The sequence below is a fragment of the Crocodylus siamensis genome, chromosome 2, assembly GCF_052110815.1.
Source record: "Crocodylus siamensis isolate JL-2025a chromosome 2, ASM5211081v1, whole genome shotgun sequence".
Classification (NCBI taxonomy): Eukaryota; Metazoa; Chordata; order Crocodylia; family Crocodylidae; genus Crocodylus; species Crocodylus siamensis.
The window spans coordinates 199341618-199363905 of record NC_143396.1 but is presented as its reverse complement, the minus strand read 5'-3'; the positions used below and the strand labels follow the sequence as shown (position 1 = coordinate 199363905).

General features: G+C 45.4%; 1 protein-coding gene across 1 annotated transcript in view; it reads right to left on the bottom strand.

Moving 5' to 3' along the window:
• DCDC1 (doublecortin domain containing 1) overlaps positions 1 to 22288 on the bottom strand; it is a 500455-nt gene that overhangs the window by 35056 nt on the left and 443111 nt on the right. The window contains exons 27-29 of the mRNA XM_090034627.1: positions 17291 to 17449; positions 14507 to 14710; positions 10592 to 10706 (exon numbers count right to left, since the gene is read on the bottom strand). Of these exons, the coding sequence (XP_089890753.1) occupies positions 10592 to 10706; positions 14507 to 14710; positions 17291 to 17449 (478 nt within the window). The remainder of the gene's footprint in view (positions 1 to 10591; positions 10707 to 14506; positions 14711 to 17290; positions 17450 to 22288) is intronic.

Below are 22288 nucleotides of genomic sequence, written 5' to 3'. Positions count from 1 at the left end.
CTGAGAAGTGACCCAAGACAGCTACATAAGTAGCTAACTCCAGTTACAATCAGTTATCATCCAGTTTTGCCACAGAAAAGCATTCATTTGTGAAAGAGCCTTGAATCTGTAGTTGACAAAAACCATGGTACCCACTTTCTGCCTAGGGTTATGGCAACTGATTGGGATATGGGAGACCTTGGTTGTATGACCACTGCACCCTGAGGGAATTTAAACTTCTCATAGCTAAGATAAGGTTCTAAGCACCAAACCACTACCTAGACTACCTTCCACCACTCTAGATGGAGAGCACTATGGGCAGACCAGTTGGAAAGTATCACAGGGCCAGAAGGAGAATAAATGAGGTATCTGATTCTCCTGCCCAATGATGAGCTATGCGACTGCCGGGCTTCTGCTTGCTGCTTTCTGGCAGCTCAGGTCTCTTGGCGGATGTTCTGCCTCTTCCGGGTCGGTTTGTCGTCAAGGTAGCTCTTTCCTCCTGCTTCACCAACTCCGTTCTCGCCTGCCACATCTTGGTGTTCCTCAATGGGTGGGTTAGTTGGCAGGTCCCTGGATGACCCGGGTCAGGCCCAACGGTTGCTCACGGGGCTCCACCACCCCTACACCCTGGCCTCATGCCACCTTCAATGGACCATCTAGTTGTTATCTTGAGGCCTTTTTTGCAGATCTCAACTACCGTTCTGCATTCTTAAGCCTACAGTGGGAGGTTGTGCACACTCCTGTGGCGCCTCACTCCTGGCTCCTGTCCTGTAGAGAACCTTCCCCACTATGCCCCTCCCAGGGCTATCCTATAACCCGAACCCCAGGTGCCCTTACGGAATTCAGCCCCAGCTCGGGGTAATCCCACAACACCAAACAAAATCCACTGCACCTCCACCAACTCTCCACCTATTCCTCATCCCTGGACCCTTAACGAGGAGGAAGGGGCCTCTACACCCTGTCTGTCACCCCAGGGCTCACGCCCATCCTTTGCTGACCCTCCTTGGTCCCAGGGGCGACCCCACCCTGATTATAACCCCCATCTGGGCCATCCCGGGCTTTCTCTTCCTGGCATGCCGTCCTCAGAGCCCCACCATCCCGGCACTCCACCTGGGTCTTGCTGCACTCTAGGGGCTGCCTCCAATCCTCCTTCCCTCAGCCAACCATTCACTCCTCCGGTGTATGGCGGGGGTCTTCGACGGGGTGCTCCTGTCCCTGCCTAACTTTGCCTCCAGCCCGTCGGTCTCTTTGGGGTCCTCTCTTGGGGCTCCCTCTGATCCCGGCATCAGCAGCAGTTGTGCCTCCAGACAATCCGCCCCCTTCACAGCAACGGCCGCCATTTTTATTTTCACCGGCTGGCGTCCAACGCTGACGTCACCAGCCGGCCACAGCTGTACATAGAGACTGCTCACGAGCCACACAGGTTCCTCTCCCCGTTCCCCGTGGGCTCTGTCCCGAGCTGGAGGTGAGTGCCCCATGTTACCTCGTTTCCCGAGACAAGCTACTAACTTGGGGAGGAGGAAGTCCTCACTCCCAGTGTTATTTATGCATTTTGGGTTAAATAATTCAAACAATAGCCCTAACACTAAGCTATGGGCTAAGCTTAGGTTAAAATGTGTAAACGTCATGGAGAGAAGAGACCAGGCTTCTTCATGTGGTGATCCATCTGTTTGAAACTCTGTTCAAATGGGACTGTAATATATGCCCATCCTACACTATTTGGAAAGCCTTCTAGCTATTACATAGTCATAACTATAGGACTTTTCACTCAGGAAATGGCTGTTGGAAGATATTACCAATGACCTGTAAAATAAAGTAGCATGTTTGGAGCAAGAAAAATGAAACACGATAGATTGTTATTAACAAATGTCAAGGTCTCTGGCTTTCATAAATAATTCTGAATATTGTACATATGAGCTTTCTACAGGTCTCCTGTCACTAGGCCATTCCACTTTATGAGACACCAGCCTACTCTTTCCACTATCATATGTCCCCTGAAATCACACTTCTCCTGTATCACGCAGCTTTCTCACATAAAAGGGGGGAGTGGACACAAAAGTAATTGATGCTACAAGACAGCTAGAAGCTGTCAGAGGCTGTTGAAAGGGACATATCACTGTGCAAAGTCTCTTTTTACTTGTACTGATGTAACTTCATTGGGCCAGATTCTGCCCTCTGTTCAAAAACTGCAATCCCAAATCATGTCATTTCTTTCAATAGCATTATTTTAGATATATATCAATATTAATGATATACTTTGCATTAAATGGCCACTGGATAAAATTCATAAACAATAGGGGCCAGAACCCAGTACTCCCTCCCTGGACAATGCACATCTTACTGGCCCTCAGAGTTAGGATCCCTCTTGCTTGTTTTCCTTCTGGCCCTGTGAATCTTTCCTTCATAAAGGCCTAGTAGGTCAGCTTCAGTGGAAGGGAGTAGAATTTAGCCCATAGTTAGGGCTCATTTGAGATATAGGAAATGTGGGTTCAAACCCTCTGAGACAGAAGGAGGATTAGAACTCAGGTTTCCAAGTCTAGGAAAACTAGTCTATTTGAAGATGAGCACTTACTTTACACCCATGGTTTCATCTGTTGGCTGGATGAATGGCACAGGGCTGGTCTACAAGCCAGATCCCATGATGGGGGGTCTGTCTAGGGGCCTAATTCAGCATGGTGTAGCACACAGGTTCAGTCTGCACATGCAATATGGAGCGCTGGACTGGATCCACGTGCTGGATCCAGCTGTAGAGCAACTTCATGCATTGGCCTGGAACTACGTGCCCAATCTGCCTGTGAAGCAACCATGTATGGGCTTGATCCTGCACACCAGATCTAGCTGTGGCCCAATCTGGCACGCGTGGCCATGTTACCCGGTCTTCCCAAGGGTCCAGAAATTTGGTCATGGGGAACCAAAGGCAGCATTAATTGCCATGTCTTCAAAATTTAGCTATGGGGAAGCAGTGGCATAATTTATTGTCATGGCTATGGAAGCCATGACAAATAACCACTGCCACTGTTCCACCCTTGCCAAATTTCTGGACCTGTGCAAAGCCCCATGGTCCAGATGACATAGCTGTCCAGGCCTAATTCACCCTGTAGACTAGAAGTGGAGCACCACTATTTAATGCTGAAGTCAGTGTTGCTATATGTTAGGTAGATACTCATTCAAGTAAATGTTTCCCGACTTAGGCGCTGAATCCTCCTACCACATATTGCTTTCATGTCTTCAGAATCAAGAATCATGGTTAGATGGAAGTATCTTCCTATAAGCAAAGACTCCCTATTGTTAGAATGGAGAGCTTTATAACCTTAAGGTGAATAGGATCTATCCTTGGAGACAATGTTGCCCATTGAAAAGAATGGAAAAAATTTACTTTTCTAAATAGCAAAATAGTGCACCTTCAGAAATGCAAGAAGCCACCAACGGAATGAATAGGGGAACTATGCCTCTTTACAGGTGGAAAACAATCTCCACCCCACCCCACAACATGGATGTGTTAGTTTGGAATAAGCAGAAACCATACCAGAGATCCTTAGCATCAAGAAATCTATGATCTGAGTCTTAATCTCTCCATATCTCAGTACTTCTGTAAAGTGCATGTATTAACATTTCCCTGCCTCAAAGGAGTGTTATAAGGATATAATACAAAAAAGATGAAATCCTGAGGCACGCTAATGCTATGACAATAGGAACCATATAAGTTAAATAGCTAAGGTAGGGTTCTAAGGAAAGAAGTTCTACAAAACTTTTAGATGTACTGCTTCCTTTTGGCCGTTCCTCCTCCCCCCAAATTAAGACTATGTGTATTTCCCACAGAAGATTATTGCTGAGCAAGGAGAGATGAAAAAAAGAAATAAAACCCCACATCAACAAGCTAAGAGAATTGAGAGGTTAGGGAATTCCAACTTGCAGCTGGAATTATCTAAAGGGGCAGAAGTAACCTTGCCTAAATGAAGAAGTCCTTGTGTTTCTCTCTCACATGGTCAGAGTTTTATATTGTGTCTTGAGATTTCATGCAATTCTCAGCTGCAAATGGGCATCTGCACTGACAATACTTGAAGGAAAAGGAAATATTCATCCACAGAGTCAATTTTAATTAATTCCCCCTGGCTGTTCCCTGTATAATTATGTTGTGTATCATTAATTATAGTCCTATCAATATTTTTAAAATATATCACATAGATATTTTTGCCAATCTGCTCCTTGGTCGATAGCACTATCCCAAGGGGATATTTTTAAAGACACAATATTTTATATTATAGTAGAGGAGACCGTTTCTGCTGCTCTAGCAGGCATTCTTTAAGTACTATACAGTAAAAGAAATTAAATGAAATACTAAGAATCACTTCCAGCATATAAAATGATTTAGTTCACATTTCAAAATAACATAGAAACCTCAAGGGAAAATAAGCCATTTGAACAACAACTTCATCTTGCCTGGCAGCTTGTCATATGAAATATGAATAGCAACCATATGGAATTTAAGAGTTTGCAAAACTCTCACACTATTGTTTTGAGTTCATAAAAAGCACTGGAGTTCATGAATCTTTTCTCATGTAATTTAAACATCCTGGTGCAAATTTGGAGGTGAATCTAAGCAAGTCCCCAGGGAATCAAACTGGATTAGTTTTTACTTCTTTCTGCAGCTCATCCACAACATGTTTCTCACAAGGAAACAGGTTCTCTTTTGTCTCCTTTAGATACACACTCATCTAAATCTGGCCCAGTGATCCAAGGGTAAGTGAAGCCAAACTGGTGCAACATGTATTAAGGAACTAGAACTGAAGAAGACATTGAGGCCAGGACCTCACAGGAAGATGTAAGAAGATTTAAGCTAAAGCAGGCCACTGCTTCCTTCTTGTACTTTCTTTTGGAATTCTAATGTGTGCAATTAGTCATTTACACTTCATAGGTTTAAGTAGATTGAAGGAAAACTAATGCCATGCAAGAAAGTCTAAGTGTAAGGAAGTTCAATTCACACCATATATAGGTCACTTCAGAATGCAAGCAACTGTTTTCAAGTTCTTACATTAAAAGAAAGAATTTCCTAGAATTTTCTTGGTCTGGGTCTTAGGGATATTAAAAATTTGAAAAGCAGAGCTAATGTAAGTGGCTGCTTAATACATGGTGGCATATATTCTAGATTTATTTCTGAATCCCTTTCTCTGCTGCCTTTTTCACCATCTTCATAGTTGTTTTTTTGCTCCACCAGCTTCTGTTGCAATTCAAAATATTGGAAGTGGTCCTCTATATACAGGATGATGAAAAGCATTTAGAATTAAGCAAAACAAATTCACATGGTCCTAATACCAAGACATTGCAAGGACACCCGTAAAAGGTTTATAATGATTCATGATGTTTCCTCTAATGGACAATGGCAAAAGGGAACATGAGTGACTTTTCCCATTTGATTTAAGGAGTGAAAGAATGGCAGCATCCCTGAGAATCACTGCAACACAGAAAAAACTTAGTGTGCTAAGCAGGGGCAGTCACAGGAACAGTGTCGCATCACTTGCTTTAGAATATTTTAAATCACAAATAAAGTATGGATTTGTAAATCCTTGCACATATGAATTAGTTCCTTTGAGGTAAATAGGACTGCTTGCATCAAGAAGCATTACTCATGTGAGTAGGCAACAGTTTGTATTGCTGCAAAAATGAAGAGAGAAAAATAGTCATGAAAAATGGAATTGTGTACAGAGCACTTGAAATACAAAGTTTCTAACAAATTAAATTGGGAAAACTGCATTGGATATGTTATATTAAATTACTAGATATCAGAAGAGTGCTGGTAAAGATTACTAGAACATTTTAATATTAGAGCAAGGGTGGGAAAAGTATGACCCGCAGGCCAAATCCGGCCCACCAGGCAACTCCATCTGGCCTGCAGGTGTCTACCAATTAATTGTACCCCATCCAGCCTGCGAGCCTCACTCCCACTCCGGTGTGTGGAAAGCCCCAGCCCAGCCTGCATGCAGTTTCTGGGTAGGGCTGCTGCTGCTGCAGCTACTGAGAGACCTGCTCAGCTTCCCAGGCTTCCATCAGCTCTTCCTCATCTTCTTGATTCAGCACTCACTCCAGGCAGAAGCAGTAGTGGCAGGGAGAGCTGTGGCAGGGGCAAAGAGAAGAGCTGCAGCTGGGCAGGGGCAGAGAGCATGGGGCGATCAGGACCCATGCCCAGCGGCAGCAGCAGGCAGGGGACCTTGGGGCACTCGTGGTGCTGCTTCCAGGGCAAACAGCTTTGGCCTACACTGCACATGGTAGCAAGAAGGGCAGCTCAGCCGGCCTGCTTGTATTGCACAGGGTTCTGCATGGCACACGTGCAGGTCCCAGCACTCGCACACTACTGGGGGAAGCCCTGTGTGATGGAGCCGGCTGCTGTCCCTTGTTGCTCTGTGGGGTCAGGCTAACTCTCAGGATCACAATATTGCACTATTAGACAGTAGGGTGTGACACAATTGCACATATACAAACATACAAATCAATTATGTGCATACACAAACATACACACACACTACCAGCTCAAGCACATACACATCCAAACCAGCCTAGGCACATGCACACCTATCACCAATTCAAGCACATGCACACTACACGCTAAAAATTAGACAAAAATCAATTGTCAATACCCGCACACCAGTACACATACAAAGATCACTAATTCATATATCATGCACATAATGATATATTCCTAGTTGGCGATGTTTAACTGATATAATGATGACACAATGAGATATATATATATATATCTGTATGCACACACACACAACACAGTACACACACATACAACCCACCTACACATAGGTAAGTTCCTAACTTGTATGGTATGGTATGTATGTGTGTGCCTGGGGTACCAGGATACTTGGGGAAAGGTTAAGGTGAGAGAGAGAAAGTGTAGGGAGAGGCCAGATCCGGTGGACTACAGAGAAGCTGGATGAGGAACTCAGGCTTGGCTTTACTTAAGATCAAGTGATCGCAGGGTTACTTGAGGTCACTGGTGTATGGGAGGGGGGGAAAAAAAGAAGCCTAGTGGCAAGGATGAGAGAGAGAGACAGAAACCTGGTTGTGTGGCAAAGAAACAGGGGGCTTGGAGGCAGAGAGGAGTTTAGGACAGGTGTTGGAGGTGGCAGTGAGCCAGAAGCAGGAGAGGGAGAAATGAAACAGAAGTTAGAGGGGCGAGGAACAGAGATTGGAGTAGGGATGCACCACAGTAAAGCAAAACCCAACTCAGGGGTCCAAATAACAGTTTTATTAAACAGACAACACACCACACAGCCCGAGAAAGTTATTGGTTCACACATGCACGCACACACATGAGCACTCACAATGGCAGCAGGAGAAAGAGACTCAGTGGAAGGGCTGGAGTCCAGGTAGGGAAGAGAAACAGAGTCCAAGTCCTTGATTGAAGAGGGGATGGGGGGTGATAGCTACCTATCCAGGCTGGAAAGGGGTCTTTGTCCAGTAGGTGTTGTCTGGAGGGGGTTGCCGGCAGGGCCTCTGGGTGGATAGGTGGTATGTCATGGTGCTGGTCCAGGTGGAGAGGGTGCCCCAAGAAGTCAGTCTTCACTACCCCTTTTTATGGGCAGACTAACTCTGATCTCCTATGGGGAGGGCCTGTCCCAGAGAGCTCCAGGTGTTCTTACAGAGCATGTGCAGCCTTGCCACAATGGTGGGTTGCCTCATCTTTTGTTTCTTGAATGCTGAGGGTGGTTCCAATGGCTGGGTCCTTGGTCCAGGTATTGGTGTTGATAGTTTGGTCATTCAGAGGGAGCTATTTTTAGACCTACTGCCATTGTCTCTCAAGCACCCTCATTCATCCCCATTCATTCAGGAACCAAGTTACATAGAAGCGGGTAGGTGTGAGTCATAGGTTACATAACTGGACATGGGGATAAGATGGAGGCTTGACATTACAAGATGGAAACCTGACATGACTTATGCTAACTTACATATATAAGCCTAAAACAGTAATCACACAATATAAAAGTGTGAGAAAGAGAAGGAGCCACAAGGCTCCAAAGCTCCCGGGTTAAGCAAAGGCTCAGTGGCCCCAGGTCCACAGCCCCAAGGAGCCCGGCAGAAATCTCCCTTACCCAGGTGTGTTGGGAAGGGAGGGGCAGAGAACTCCCATGCCGGTATAAAGAAGAGCCCAGGACAGGAAAGCAGGGAGAGCGCAGAACCGGAAACAGGAGGAGGAGGAGCAAGCCAGCACACGCTGCAGGGAACTCTGAAAATGACGTGGAGTGCTGGTAGGAGACTCTGGCAGACAGTAAAAACCCCAGCAGGGGTTTAGAGCCAAGTCTACTGGCCCCTGTGGGGAGCAGAACTGTTTGTTTACATGCTGGGAGCTGGCGGAGCCCAGCAGTGAGAACGGTACCACAATAATCTTAATAGAGGGGCACTATTTACTTTTGTGTTGTCGTAATGCATGTAATAGTGGCACAAGCTAATAAGATGGACTCAAGATGCTAAAAGAAATTGTGGCAATCTCTACAAGAGGGTCTCAGAGAAAGAGAGAGAGCTAACAAAGAGGGACTGACCACATGAAGGTCAATTTTGGTTTAGATCATGGCTGCAAACAGCAGGAGCAGTGACACAGGCCAGGAGAGCCTTCTCTGTTTTCTTGTTTTCTTTTTGGTCGTTTGTTGATTGTTTGATTCGAACAGAGGACATGTGGCCGGACCAACTGGGTGGCCAGAACCCGGTGGAACGGGTGAGGGTGTAGGGGTGGCAGAGTCCTCAGGAATGCGGGACCCCGCGGGATGTCAGTGAGACTACTAATTGGACTATACATGCAGGTACATGAACCAACTCCGTTAACATCAAGTCATGGCAGGTGAAATGTGGGCATGTAGATCATTAATTAGAACCTATAACATCCTAGTCTAGCAGCAGGCGGCGCCCTACAGGTCTACAAGGGACAGCAATATGTGACAAAAAGCAGTAAAAAAAAATCAACACAAACATAATAATTATCACTTATAAAACAGTGCATGTCTATATCAAAATAGCAGGGCACTTAGTTGCAAATTGGGGAGAGAAAAATAAAACTTACTACCTAAAATAACATGTTAAAGCTTATCCTACATCTTAGCTTACTTATACTTATCTGTAGGGAATAGAGAGGGAGAGAAAAAGTCAGAATTGGTTGGGGAAGGGGAGGGAATGCATTTTAAAATAAATTAAAAAAAGAAAAACTGGGGGTTTTGCTACACCCAACTACATGCAGCTTCCATGAGAAGTCCCCTGCTTGTGTTTCATAGATTCTTAGATTGTAGTCAGAAGGGACCACAAAGGATCATTGTGTCCAACACCTTGCCCCTGGCAGGAAAGAGGACCAAGGTCAGATGACCCCAGCCAGGTGTTTATCGAGCCCCCCCTTGAAGACCTCCAAGTTAGGTGAAAGTTAGGTAATTTGGTGTTGTGGCAGCCAGCTCCATTGCACAGGGCTCCCTCCAGTGGTGCATGAGTGCTGAGAGCTGCACGTGTGCTGCATGGAGCACTGTGCAATACAGGTGGGCCAGCTGGGCTGCACTCCTTGCTGCTATATGCAGAGCTGGCTGGAGCAGCGAGCCAAAGTGCAGCAGCACCATGAGTGCCCCAAGGGCACTTCTGCTTCTGCCACCAGCATCGGGGGCTGTATGCCATAGGGGGGAATGTGTAAAGGGTCCCCATACCCCCCCACACTCCCTCACCCCACAAATGCCACACACTCAAACCTTGCCCCGGCAGCCCTCCCACATATACATATACCTCACAACATACCTTATACCCCCACACGCAGCCACTCACACCCCACCATACATACACCCTCAACAGCACCCCACAAACTCCCCTACACACAATATACAAAAGCAAGACTTTATTTTTGACCTATTATGAGTCACCTCTCTATATACTACACAAACACAAATCATAACAAAAATATTTTTTGCAATAAAATTAAAATATGTTATAGTACATGTTTGACTTTTAGTATATAATTTGTTTTTTTCCTGGTTTAGATGGTAACCCCCCTTCCCAAAAAGAGTATGTCTAGGGGCAAGGGGAGGGACTTCCAGTGGCAAAAGTCAAGGGTAGAGAGGCAGCACTTCTGGTCTCCAGATGGCGACCAAGGGGCAGGGCACCTGTCAAGGGACAGAGCTAGCCTTGTGGCCTTCGACAGCTCACCAAAACTCATTAAACAGCCCTCCAGCTGAAATAAGTGCCCACCCCTGTATTAGAGCATGACTCTGCAGCTCATATTTATCAACTGAATAAAAGATTTAGGGTCTGATCCTAATATACTTAATCATATTTCAAAATGCAAACTTTAAATACTGTTTTAGAACTACTACATACAAAACCTTACTTTAGCATTTCCAAATTTTAGAATGTAACTTTAGTGTTCTCTTACTGACCTGTTATCACATACATACAGTTATTTAAATCTTTCCTACGGAAACTTGTCTTCTACTTTGGGCGCTGTCTGTAACATACTCAGCTCTACTCAAAGAATATGTCAAATTAAACCTGATGCTGATTACACAGAACTCAAAGGGACTTTGGGTCAGATCTGGACGCACAGCACAAAAGTTTCTTTGTAGTTTATTATTTATAAATCGCTTACCTGAAGAACAACAGCACACTTTTTCATTTCCACTGTACTTTTTGAATATCCAGGCTGAGTGCTGGGCATTGACACTGCCAGCACTAGAGTTGGATCACGCATCAAATGAAATGTCCTAAAGTACAAAAAGTGATAGTGACTTCAGTGTTAAATTGCAAATATATTTATGACAGTCTAATGAATTTATGCCTTTCTCCTAAATGGATGTTACAGTTGGAGGGTCTGAACAATGACACAGTGGGTGCATCTACATGTTTCCCTAAGGCGCCGTTGTTACTGTGGCATAATTTACTACTTCCTCTGGGAAGTACTAAATGACAGTGCAGTAACAGCCCGTACTGTGCCATGCTGGCAGCACATGGTTATTTTTAGTCCCTATGTCACCACTGCAATACACTATAACGAGGGAGCACATTGCTGTGGCGATGTCGCTGTGAGTCATGGTTTGTGTCCACAGACACTAGGTTGCAGTAGTGCATTGCTACAGCAACGTAGTGTCACATGTAGACATGCTTGGTAGTGTTTACTTCTATAAAGAAGTCTCAACAGAAGAATTATTAGTACAAACCTAAATGCGGGAAGAAACTTGGTGAGCTCAGTATACTGGGATCCACTTCCTCCACATTTAGAGTTTCAAATTCACTCTAAACTCAGAATACTTTGCATGACTCACTTACAAACTTAGTACGCTTCTACAAAATCCATATTCACAAGGGCCCTGGTATTATAACTGGCTCTTCCTTTCTAAGTACAGTCTGCCTTCCTTCTTCCCCCACTCCCAGAGAACCATCCTTTTCCCCTCTCATTCTTCAAAATGCCCTAGATACCAAAAGTTCTGCATGCGCATCCCTTCATACTCCTTCCACACAGAATGGCTTGTTTGACTAGTAATGTCCCAGTGACATTTTATGTCTCTCCTGACACCCTCAGGGGGCTCCTACTCAATCCTTATCTTCTCCGGCCTCCTCAGGGATTTCTTGCTAGCACATAGTTCAGTCTGAGATAACTTGTCATAGGCTGTGTCTACATGAGCAGTGGACTGCACAGTTGCTACTGCACAGTGTTACTGTGCAGTATTGTCACCGCACAGTTTTATTCTGATGTTACTGCACAGTAGGTCATTTCTATTGCACAGTAGTGTCGCATCATGGTTAGTGCCCAGCGACACTACTGTGTGGCAGCAACAGGCTACTACGTAGTAGTGTCTCATGTAGATGTGCCCACAGACAAACTGGAGTAGAACCCACAAAGCATGGTAATATCATCTATATGGGGAACATATGATGTTCCTCCCATTAACATGAGAAAAACTTGTCTAAAACAAAAATAAATTCTTGTCCCTAACTGGACTTCCAGTTGGCAGTCTGATCAAAGCTGCAGAAGAAATCTCTATATTATTAGCATTCAGAGGCCTGTATTTTTATGTGAAAAGCAGTTTTGGGACTTCCAGCAACTTCTAGGCCCCTTCTGTAACAGCAGCAGCTCCATACACAATATTTGGCTGGTTCTATATCTGCAAACCAAGAGGGGAAGAAGCCATGCTAAACCCAGGATATATTTATACTGAAGTTAAAAACATAATTGCAGCTCAGGTGTTCCTATTGAGCTGGCTTTAAATGAGCGAACTTAGTATTGATAGTAATGTAGGCATCACAGACCAAGCTCAGCATGGACTATACACCTGAGTTCAGGTTCCTAGAAGAGAGTTGTCTGTGCTGAATCCTGTGCTGTCATATTTGGCTCCACTGTTATTAGTACCAAACAAGCTAGTTCAAAGCTAGCTCAGGGATGTCTATATCAGCTCCAGTCATATGGGTTTCCCCTTGAAGGCTGACAGCGTACCAGCCTGCAAAGAGCTGGGAAAGAAAGGGAGTGCAATCAGAGGCAGGGGGCACCATGTGCATGTGCAGATGTACATGCATGTGGCAGCTAAGCAGTGGTGGACAGCAGTTCCTGCAGCTGCCTCCAAGTAAGTCTATGGATGCGGAGGTGGGAAAGGGGACACAGGTGATGCACTGGAGGGGTGGGGGTCATAGGTGATGTGGCAAGGGGCAGGGGAGCCAAGGTGATGCAGCAGGAGGGCACATGGCCTCTGTGATTTCTGTGGCCACAGCAGGACACAAGGCATGGAGCTGCAGCCTGGCTAGACCTGTGCTGGGCAGGAGACACATCTGCAGCCCAGTAGGTAAAACCTAGCACAGGAGGGAGTGCTGCACCACCATGACCCAAGGTGAGACATGGCAGCAGTGGTGGCATGGAGTTGTGCCCTGCTGCTGCCCGGTGGGTGGGGGATGCCTCAACTTGGCAGCCATGGCAATGCAGGTGTCCCTCCCATGCTGCATCTTGCCCACTGGGGCACAGAGCCCCCAGAGAAGGGCAGCAGAGTGGGGAGCCCTAAGCCCACAGTGGGCAGCCCGCATTCTCCCCCCACCATAGGCCCCACTCCAGCCATGCTGACTCTAGGGGAGGGGATGGAGGGAGAGGAGCTGAGCTCCACACTCTGCTCTGGCCCCAGCAGCATTGCCTCCTATGTGCAGCAACCAGGGCTCGGGCACTGCTGGCGGGGGCAGGGGGCTGTGGGGTCCTGGCCCTAGAGCATCTAGGGGAGTCTGGGGCTGCAGGTTGGGAGTGAGGGGCCATGCTGAGGAAATGGGGTCAGAAATGGGGTCATGCTGAGGAAGGGTTTGGAAAGCACTGCCCTAGGGATGGATGGTCAATGGGACAGCAGGAAAACTGGGAGAGACCAAATGATCAATTTATCATCTCTAAATATAGGAAAAGTTAAAAGGAGGAGGAAAAAGGGCATGTGGCCTAGCAGGAAGACAACTGAAATTGGGGACATAGGTCCTTTTAGTAGGAAGCTGAAAAGAGGGGACTGGAAAGTTGTGAGACCAGCCCAAACCTTCTCTGTTCAGATCCAAATAGAAAACCAGGTAAGTTTTCATTAGCTTTAGCCTTTGCTAAGTAATGGTTGCCTATATTCCCCCAAATCCAGTCAATCCTTTTAATTCACAGGATGTAATAGAAAGATTAGAAAAAGGAGAGAGTCCTGTGTTCCTGGAATCCAGAGCTATATGCTTTAGCTAAACTTGGATGCTTGAATTATGGGATGAAAAGGGGATGGTGGAAATGGAGACTCTGCACTCAGCACTGCTGCTTTGATATGACACTGTTAGCTATGGAAAGGTACAGTTTCTCTCTTCATGGGTCCACTGATTTGTTTAATGTAACTTCTGTCATGCTGCTGCAGTGGATTTTCTCTCTCAGGGAAAAGAAGCAGAAGAGGAAAGATGAGTAGTATACTGCACAGCAACCTATCAAGCTATTGGTGATTTAAGCATGTTCAGGATGTCACTGTGATTAAAGGCAAATGACACATGCATGCTGATGTTTTCCCTTTCTGTTTTTGAAGGACATCTGCAATAGTTTAACTCTCTAGCAGTGCAACATTACCACCACAGAGGACCTATATTTTGATGCTGGAATCATTCATTTCTCCTTGGGTTGATAAGATTGTGAGGAAGAAAGGATCTTACAAATCTTTCCAGCTATCCCCTGTGGCCAGGTTAAGGAGAAATCACTGGGGGAGAGTGAGAGTCTCTCACAGGAAGGAATGTTCCCTTGATATGGGTCATTTAAGAAATTAGACTTTTATATTCTACACCAGATATTTACTTGTGAGCTTTTTTACAAAACTGATGATTAGCAAGGTTAAAAAGATAAATGAAAAAATAGAAGCATTAAGACATGCAAAACCTAGTTCTTGCTGATTAAGCCCATTAAAGAGTGCCTTGAACAACTAAATAACAGTCCATAGAGCTGGAACTATAGTTTAAGGAATCTTAAAGAAAGGTGGTTTCTACATAACTTTTAGTCTTTAAAATAATGATATATCAGGAAATGTAAAGGTTTTACCTGCCATATTCTCTCCATATCCAGCGCTGATTGGTATCATCAAGTTTCTTTTCCACCAACACAACTTTAGCCCCAGCATGTATGTCACTATCATTTACCCCCAAAACAAGATTTGGTAATCCTATGGCTATAATTTGCTGGTCTCTAAACTCAAACTTCTGACGGTGACCCTTCTGAAACTCTGTTATCAGTTTTGGTTGAGGTCTGGAAAAAAATTGCGTTTAAGGATAGAATATACTCTGCAAATTTCACACATCAATAAATTTCATTACTCACAAAAAAGTAGTGTGAGAAAGACAAATAGAAACTGTAGAATCCTGGTCAATTTATTGACCTGTGCTCTTACATTTAAAATAAATGATCAGGAGTACATAACAAACTAAGAAGAAAATTCAAGAAGCAAGAATGTTTTGGCGATATCTTTTATTGGACCAGCTGTATACTTGAAAGAGATGTTAGACAAGCTTTTGGGCCAAAAACACCCTTCCTGAGGTGTTGAAAAAACCTGACCATCACAGTTACAACACTTCAATCCTATTATTAAGAAAAAAAATGTGCATTTGTGGACAGAGAGATGATTAGAGAGGGAGGAAATAAGCAGCAAAAGAAAAGGACCAACAGATGGAAAAATATTTTGAAGACAGTTCTCCAATGGTACAGTTCTCCTGTGGCTCTCCAACTTTCAAGAGGAGCACAAAGAGTTAAAGACCACCTTTATTTTGGCTAGGTTTTGCCTCAATCTACTTTGAAAGCAGGAATCTCAAGGTTTGGGAGACTGGAAGTCCCAATTTATATGTAGTTCTGCATGTCTCTTCACCCCAGGTTTTTAAATAGTTATTCCAGTACAATTTAGTTAACTAGATAATATGATAGACAACTCAGAACTCCAAGGAAATGAATGACTGCATCCTGCAATTACAGTGTGGACAAAATCCAAAATAGCTATATTATTGTATCTCAAGAAATTTTCAGATGACAGTTTGACTGTTTCGCATTTGATAACTTAGTCATTTTGTTTCCTCTCTACCCCTTTTTTCTGTTCTTCTCTCTGCACTTTTGGACATCTACCAATATCTATCATCCTCTCCTCACGTTTCTTTCTGTTTTCCTTTCTCAAGTATTCTGCTTTTTTTGACTAAGAAATATCTCTAAATAACTTTCAAGTGTCCTTAACAATGAAGGCCTGAATTTTAAAGCCCAGGCTCATGCCTACAATTTGCTGTGGTATATAATGGGCACAATAAACTGTCCACAGAAGTCTTCATTTACACCTCAAAATAATCATGCCTGCAAGACTGCTCCTGCAAAAGGATGACAGGATTAAGGATCCTTTAAAATTAAGTAGAAATAATTAATTTTTCAGTTTATTTAGCAGGAAACAAGATGTTACTGGAAGTTGTACATCTAACTCCTTGTACATAGTTCTAAAAACTACTGTGTGGGGGAATGCTACTGTAAGAGTGACATTCTAGCTGTGACTATCCAGAAATTATGCAAGAGGCAAGGGTTTCTTAGGGTGATATCTTTTATTAGACCAACTTCATAGCTGCGATAAAGTTAGACAAGCTTTCAAATGCAAGACATAATTCCATAGGTCTCTCTGATCATGGGGAGCCAGGCACAACATAGTGAAAAACAGCCAAGGGGAGGGAGTAAAAGCAATTCTCAGGGGTAGCAGACACAATTAGCAAAAGAAAAGAAGCTGATTACTGGAAGATCAAGGCCTATCAGAAGGAAGGGGGTCATTCTCTCCCTCCGTGTGGGGAAAGAATTTAGGAGTTGGGTAAAATATAATATGCCATAAACCAATATCAGTGTTTAGTTGTTGGCTCTTAAGTGTCCAGGCAGCCTATGATTTTTTGTTCCTAGGTTTGCCATTAAAACATGTTAGGTAGCTTTATCTTGAGCATGAAGATAGTAATGGATTAACAAACTTTAAAAATGGATTCTCCTTTAAAGGAGAAAAATGTGGGAAACCGTGGTTTTCCCTTGCAGGCTGGCAGAGTTCCAGCCTGCAAGGGGCTGCTAGGGGGCTCCCCATGCCCTCCCATATACACCCTGCCCCACAAACTGGGGGACTGTGGCCCGGGGGTGGGAGTCAGCGGGTCAGGAATGAGAGGCGCTATGTTGGGACTGGCCATCAAGGTTTACAAATGGGTTGGCTACACAAAAGGTTGAGAACCACTGCTTTAGGGGGTGTTGGTTGTAGCCGTGTTGGTCTAAGGATATAGGCAGACAAGGTTCTTTGAGTAAATGTAATATTTTTTTATTTTGCACACAAACTCCCTTCTTCAGGCATATGGGCTCCTCTCTGCTCTCTATGCCTGAAGAAGAGTGTTTGTGCCCAAAAGCTTAGAAACAACCATTTTTTCAACTATTTAGTTGGTCTAGTAAAAAAAATCAAATTTACCCAAAGAACTTTGTCTGCCTGCTCTTTCTACTTTTTCTGTGAGACTTCATTCTGGTCTGTGGTTACTGTTTAGTTTCACCTGCATAGTTGTCATAAAGCACTTGATGCATTGGATTAGGTATATCATATTTTGCAAAAGTCACCCATGGATCCTGATGGGGATTTTTTGTAGGGAAATAATTCAGCTGTTCTTAGAATAGCACAAGCTTGGCTAATATATAGAATTTAGCTGAGTAAGAAATTGCAGGAGATGAGTAAACACAAGAGAACAAGGTTTAGTATGATACACGGATCTAACACAACTGCTTTGTCATCTTTTGTGTGACATTGTCCAAATATTCAGCAAACGTTCTATAAAAGTATAACTGTTTTACCTGTACTTCTGGGATAATTCTGCATCTTCAAAGAATTCTTGATCTGTGGCCTTTAAAGAATTATCATACTCATCAAAATTGGGAGAATTCTCTTGCCATTTATATTTGTATTTCATGTACCAAGCATCTGTCTTAAGATGTGATTTTGAATGTGAATCACTGCAAAACATGCAAAAAACCAACATGATAATTTGGGGGGGATCACCTGACAGCTCTTTATGGGTCAGAATTTTGTATTGAAAAATTGAGTGGTTTTTTTAATATTCAGTTTTATTAAGGGTATACTTCAGAAGGACTAGTAGCTAGAGGTATAGGTTACCATTCTTTATCAAAGGATTTTTTTTTCAGAGTAAAAACTGAAGGACTTGGATCAAAGTATAATATGGTCCACAGATATAAAAATAGCTTATAAAACAAATGGTGAAACTTTGAATCCACTGAAATGAATACCAAACATCCCATTGACTACAGTGCAGCCAGGATTTTGTCTCAGGACTCACCATTAAGTGACTAAGATTTTTAGTTGCCATCATATTAGAAATTCATTAATCATAGAGCCTCCTATATACAGCTGACAGTCAGTGAATGAAAGCTAATGTTGTCAAAGACAATTCATCTCCCATTGACATACCATATTTACCCAAACCAAGACAACTTTAAATTTAAGATGACCCCCCCCCGCAATAATTAGGTTCCATATAGGAAAAATTGATGAATTTGATATAAATTTCCATATATGGAATCTAATTATTGGAGGGTCATCTTAAATTTGTCCCTCACACTGCTGCAACAGGGAAAGCAGCAACAAATGGGCAGGCAGTGGTCAGGCATCAGGTAGCCTTTCTGTACCCCCACCTCTTGTCCCCACTACAATCTGCACCCCCCATGCATGGTTTGGCACAGCCAGCTTCTGCCTACCCCCATACAGCCTCTGCCCTCCCTCTCTCTTCCTCCTCCCCTCCCACTGCTTGCTGTCAGGCATGACTTCGGTTCCGTTCCCTCCTAGGCATGGAAGTTCTGGCCCTTGCCTAGCCACACAGCAGCATCCCAGGGCCAGACCTGCTGCTGCCACCGCCACCACTGTGTGGTGCTCTGTGCCCAGGAAGCAATGGAGCAGTACCTGACAATAAGGTGCAAGGGGTGGGGGAGAGAGGGAAGGCAGGGAGGGGCTGCTGGGGACAGGCAAAGTGGGGATGATTGTGGATGCTGTGGTTCTGACTCTGGCCCTGACCCAGGTTTGGGACCAGAGGCAGAACCGCAGCTGCCTTGCCCCCCTCTGCCTCCAAGATGAGAGGCTTATTTTTCAAGGCTCCCCAGTTCCCCCCTCTCTTCCTCCACTCCCCTACTCCTCTTTGAAAGCAGGGATTGGCATAATTTTTTTTTCTCCATGTTGAATGGAGAAAAAAAAATCTCATCTTGCAGTCTGGTAAATATAGGAAATAGAAAGAATCCCATTCACTTCAACCAGATCTGGCTCAGACCCTAGCTGAATAACCCCTCCAAGGTCTCCTTTCACAATTATATTTGAAGAATGCTATATAAAAAGCTTATACAACACTGACTATCTGCTTTGCATGCAGACTATGAATTTAAAGAGTATGCCTTCTTAAAATAAAGAGATGCCTCTGAGGTACATAAAGAGGGTGGCTTTCAGCTTAAAAATTTGTGCCTCAGTCCTCCAAGGTGCCGAGTCCTCTTGGCACAGGTCCATACAAGCACTTAACTCTCCTACTTTTCCTTCCTGTACCCACCACCAACCCCTACATAAGTTGTTCTAGTGGCTTAAGTTAACCAGGAGATTGTAGGATCAAAGCCACAGGTATTCAGCATTCATAATATGGATGGTTACAGAAAAGCTATGGAAGATTATATAGTATGCCTTGATTATTTAATTGGATAAAGTACTTTATTTGCCTAGTTTATGGACAGCAAGAGACATGCTCAGATGGGATGGGCTCCACCTTTCCTCTAAAGCTAAGCGTGTGTTTTCTTCTAGGTTGGCGGATCTCCTCTGGTGGGGTTTAAACTAGGCTTATTGGGGGAAGGGGATGATGTGGGCAGAGGAAGCACTGGACTGCCAAACCAAGCAACACCCACAAGTACAGCCCAGCATAGACTGACGAGCAGAACATATACACAAGTAGGCAACAGGGGCCAGGGTAATACTGAAAGTAGGAGGCCAGGGCACAAATCCACAGGAGGCCTCAAATAACTCTACACAAACGCTTATAGTATGGGAAACAAGCAAGAGGAACTTACCTTCCTGCTAGCTGACACCAACCCAGACATAGTGGGGATCACTGAAACGTGGTGGGACCCAACGCATGACTGGGCAGTGAATGTCAAGGGCTACAGGCTGTACAGGAGGGATAGGACAGGGACGAAAGGTGGGGGTGTGGCACTCTACATAAAGGAGGAATACACATCCATATCAATTAGCAAAGAATCAGAGGAGGGGCACTCTGAAGTGCTCTGGGTTAGAATACAAGGCAGTCGAGGGGAAAGAGACTTAACAGTGGGGGTCTACTACAGACCACCCAACCAAGAGGAAGAGCTAGATCAGAAATTCTTAAGTCAGCTCATGGAGGTAGAAGGTCAAAGGATGTGGTCATCATGGGGGACCTGAACTTTCCAGACATCTGCTGGGAAGAGCAGTCAGCCAGGTCTGACCACTCACGTAGGTTCCTAGCCAGAGTGCAGGACCTCCATCTAACCCAGGAGGTGCACAGCCCCACCAGGGGAGACACCTTGTTGGACCTCATGCTGGCCACAGGTGACGACCTGGTGAGAGGGCTCAGGGTGCTCGACCACCTGTGCGACAGTGATCATCGCCTGCTGGAATTCACCATCCGGCGCAAGGTGGCAAAGGCCTACAGCAAAGCAGCAGCCCTAGATTTCAGGAGGGAAGACTTCAATGAGCTAAGGAGAATAGTCAAGGAAGCACTGAGATCCCGGAGGGGAGGGGAGGGGAGCCAGGTGTCCAAGAAGAGTGGTCGCTCCTTAAGGAGACGATCCTCCAAGCCAAAAGGGAGATAATCCCAACACGGATCAAAGGGGCAGGAGGGCACAAAAGCCCCCATGGCTCACCACAAGCATCCTAGCTAGGAATGTCTCCTAGCTAAAAGGGAGGTGCACACCCAATGGAAGGGAGGGGCCATCACCAGGGAGGACTATACTGCGGTTGCTCGAGGATGCAGGGGGGCAGTCAGGAAAGCCAAGGATGGAACTGGGATCAAGGACAAAAGGAAGTCCTTTTTAAATACATAGGGGACAAAAAGAAGGTTCCGGGTAATGTGGGGCCCCTGCAAGACACGCTAGGAAATTTGGTTCTCAAACCAGACGACAAAGCTAACCTATTTAATGACTTCTTTGCCTCCATTTTCCTGAGCAGGGAACAGAACAGTCACCCCCGCCTCTGGGCCCCCCCTTAGACCCCAGGGGAGGTGCACCTAGGCCAAGGGTTAGTGAGGAACTAGTTAAGGAACTTCTGGAGGGACTGGATGTATTCAAATCAGCTGGTCCGGACAATCTCCACCCTAGAGTACTGAGGGAATTGGCTGAGGTCATTGTGGGACCCTGGCATGGCTTTACGAGCACTTGTGGTGCTCTTTTGTGGTGCCAGAGGACTGGAAGAGGGCCAGCATGGTTCCCATCTTCAAAAAGGGGAGGAAGGAGGACCTGGGGAACTATAGACCAGTTAGTCTTACCTCAATCCTGGGCAAGCTTTTTGAGAAAATTATTCTGGTGCATAACCACGAGGGGCCAGCAGGGGAGATTATGCTTAGGGGCAATAAACATGGGTTCATTAGCGGCAGGTCCTGTCAGACCAACCTGGTGGCCTTCTATGACCAGATCACCAAATCCTTAGATGCAGGGATAGTAGTGGACATAGTCTTCCTGGACTTCCAGAAGGCCTTCAACACTGTCTCTCACCTTCTTCTCATTAAGAAACTGGGGGACTGTGGTGTCGACACCCACACTGTCAAATGGGTTGCCAACTGGCTGGAGGGCCGCACCCCCGCACCCAGAGAGTGGTGATGGATGGGTCATTTTCCACCTGGAGGGATGTGGGCAGTGGGGTTCCGCAGGGCTCAGTCCTCGGGCCCGCACTGTTCAACATCTTCATCAGTGACTTGGACGAGGAGGTAAATAGCACCCTGTTCAAATTTGCTGATGACACTAAGATGTGGGGGGATGTGGGAATGCTACAAGGAAGGAATAGGCTGCAATCAGACCTAGACAGGTTATAGGGGTGGGCAGATGAGAATAGGATGAGATTCAACACCGACAAGTGCAAGGTGATGCACCTGGGGAGGAAGAACCGGTACCATACCTACAGGCTGGGGAACTCCCTTCTCATCAGTACAGAGGCGGAAAAGGATCTTGAAGTCATCATTGATGCCAAGATGAACTTGGGCAGGCAGTGTGGGGATGCAGTCGGGAAGGCCAACTGCACCTTGTCATGCATCCACAGATGCATCCCGAGCAGGTTCAAGGAGGTGATCCTCCCTCTCTATGCAGCACTGGTCAGGCTGCAGCTGGAGTACTGCGTCCAGTTCTGGGAGCCGCACTTCAAGAGGGATGTGGACAACATGGAGAGGGTCCAGAGGAGGGCCACTCGCATGATCAGAGGGCAGCAAGTCAGGCCTTACGAGGAGAGGCTACAAGACCTGAACCTGTTCAGCCTCCACAAGAGAAGGCTGAGGGGGGATCTAGTGGCCTATTACAAATTAGTCAGAGGGGACCAGCAGGCATTGGGGAAGTCCCTGTTCCCCCATCCACTGCCAGGAGTGACCAGGAACAATGGTCAGAAGCTGGCAGAGGGTAGATTCAGACTAGACATCAGGAGGCACTACTTCATGGTGAGGGCGGCTAGGATCTGGAACCAATTTCCAAGCGAAGTGGTGCTGGCTCCTACCCTGGGGGTCTTTAAGAGGAGACTAGATGTATACCTTGCTGGGGTCATTTGACCCCAATACTCTTTCCTGCCATGGCAGG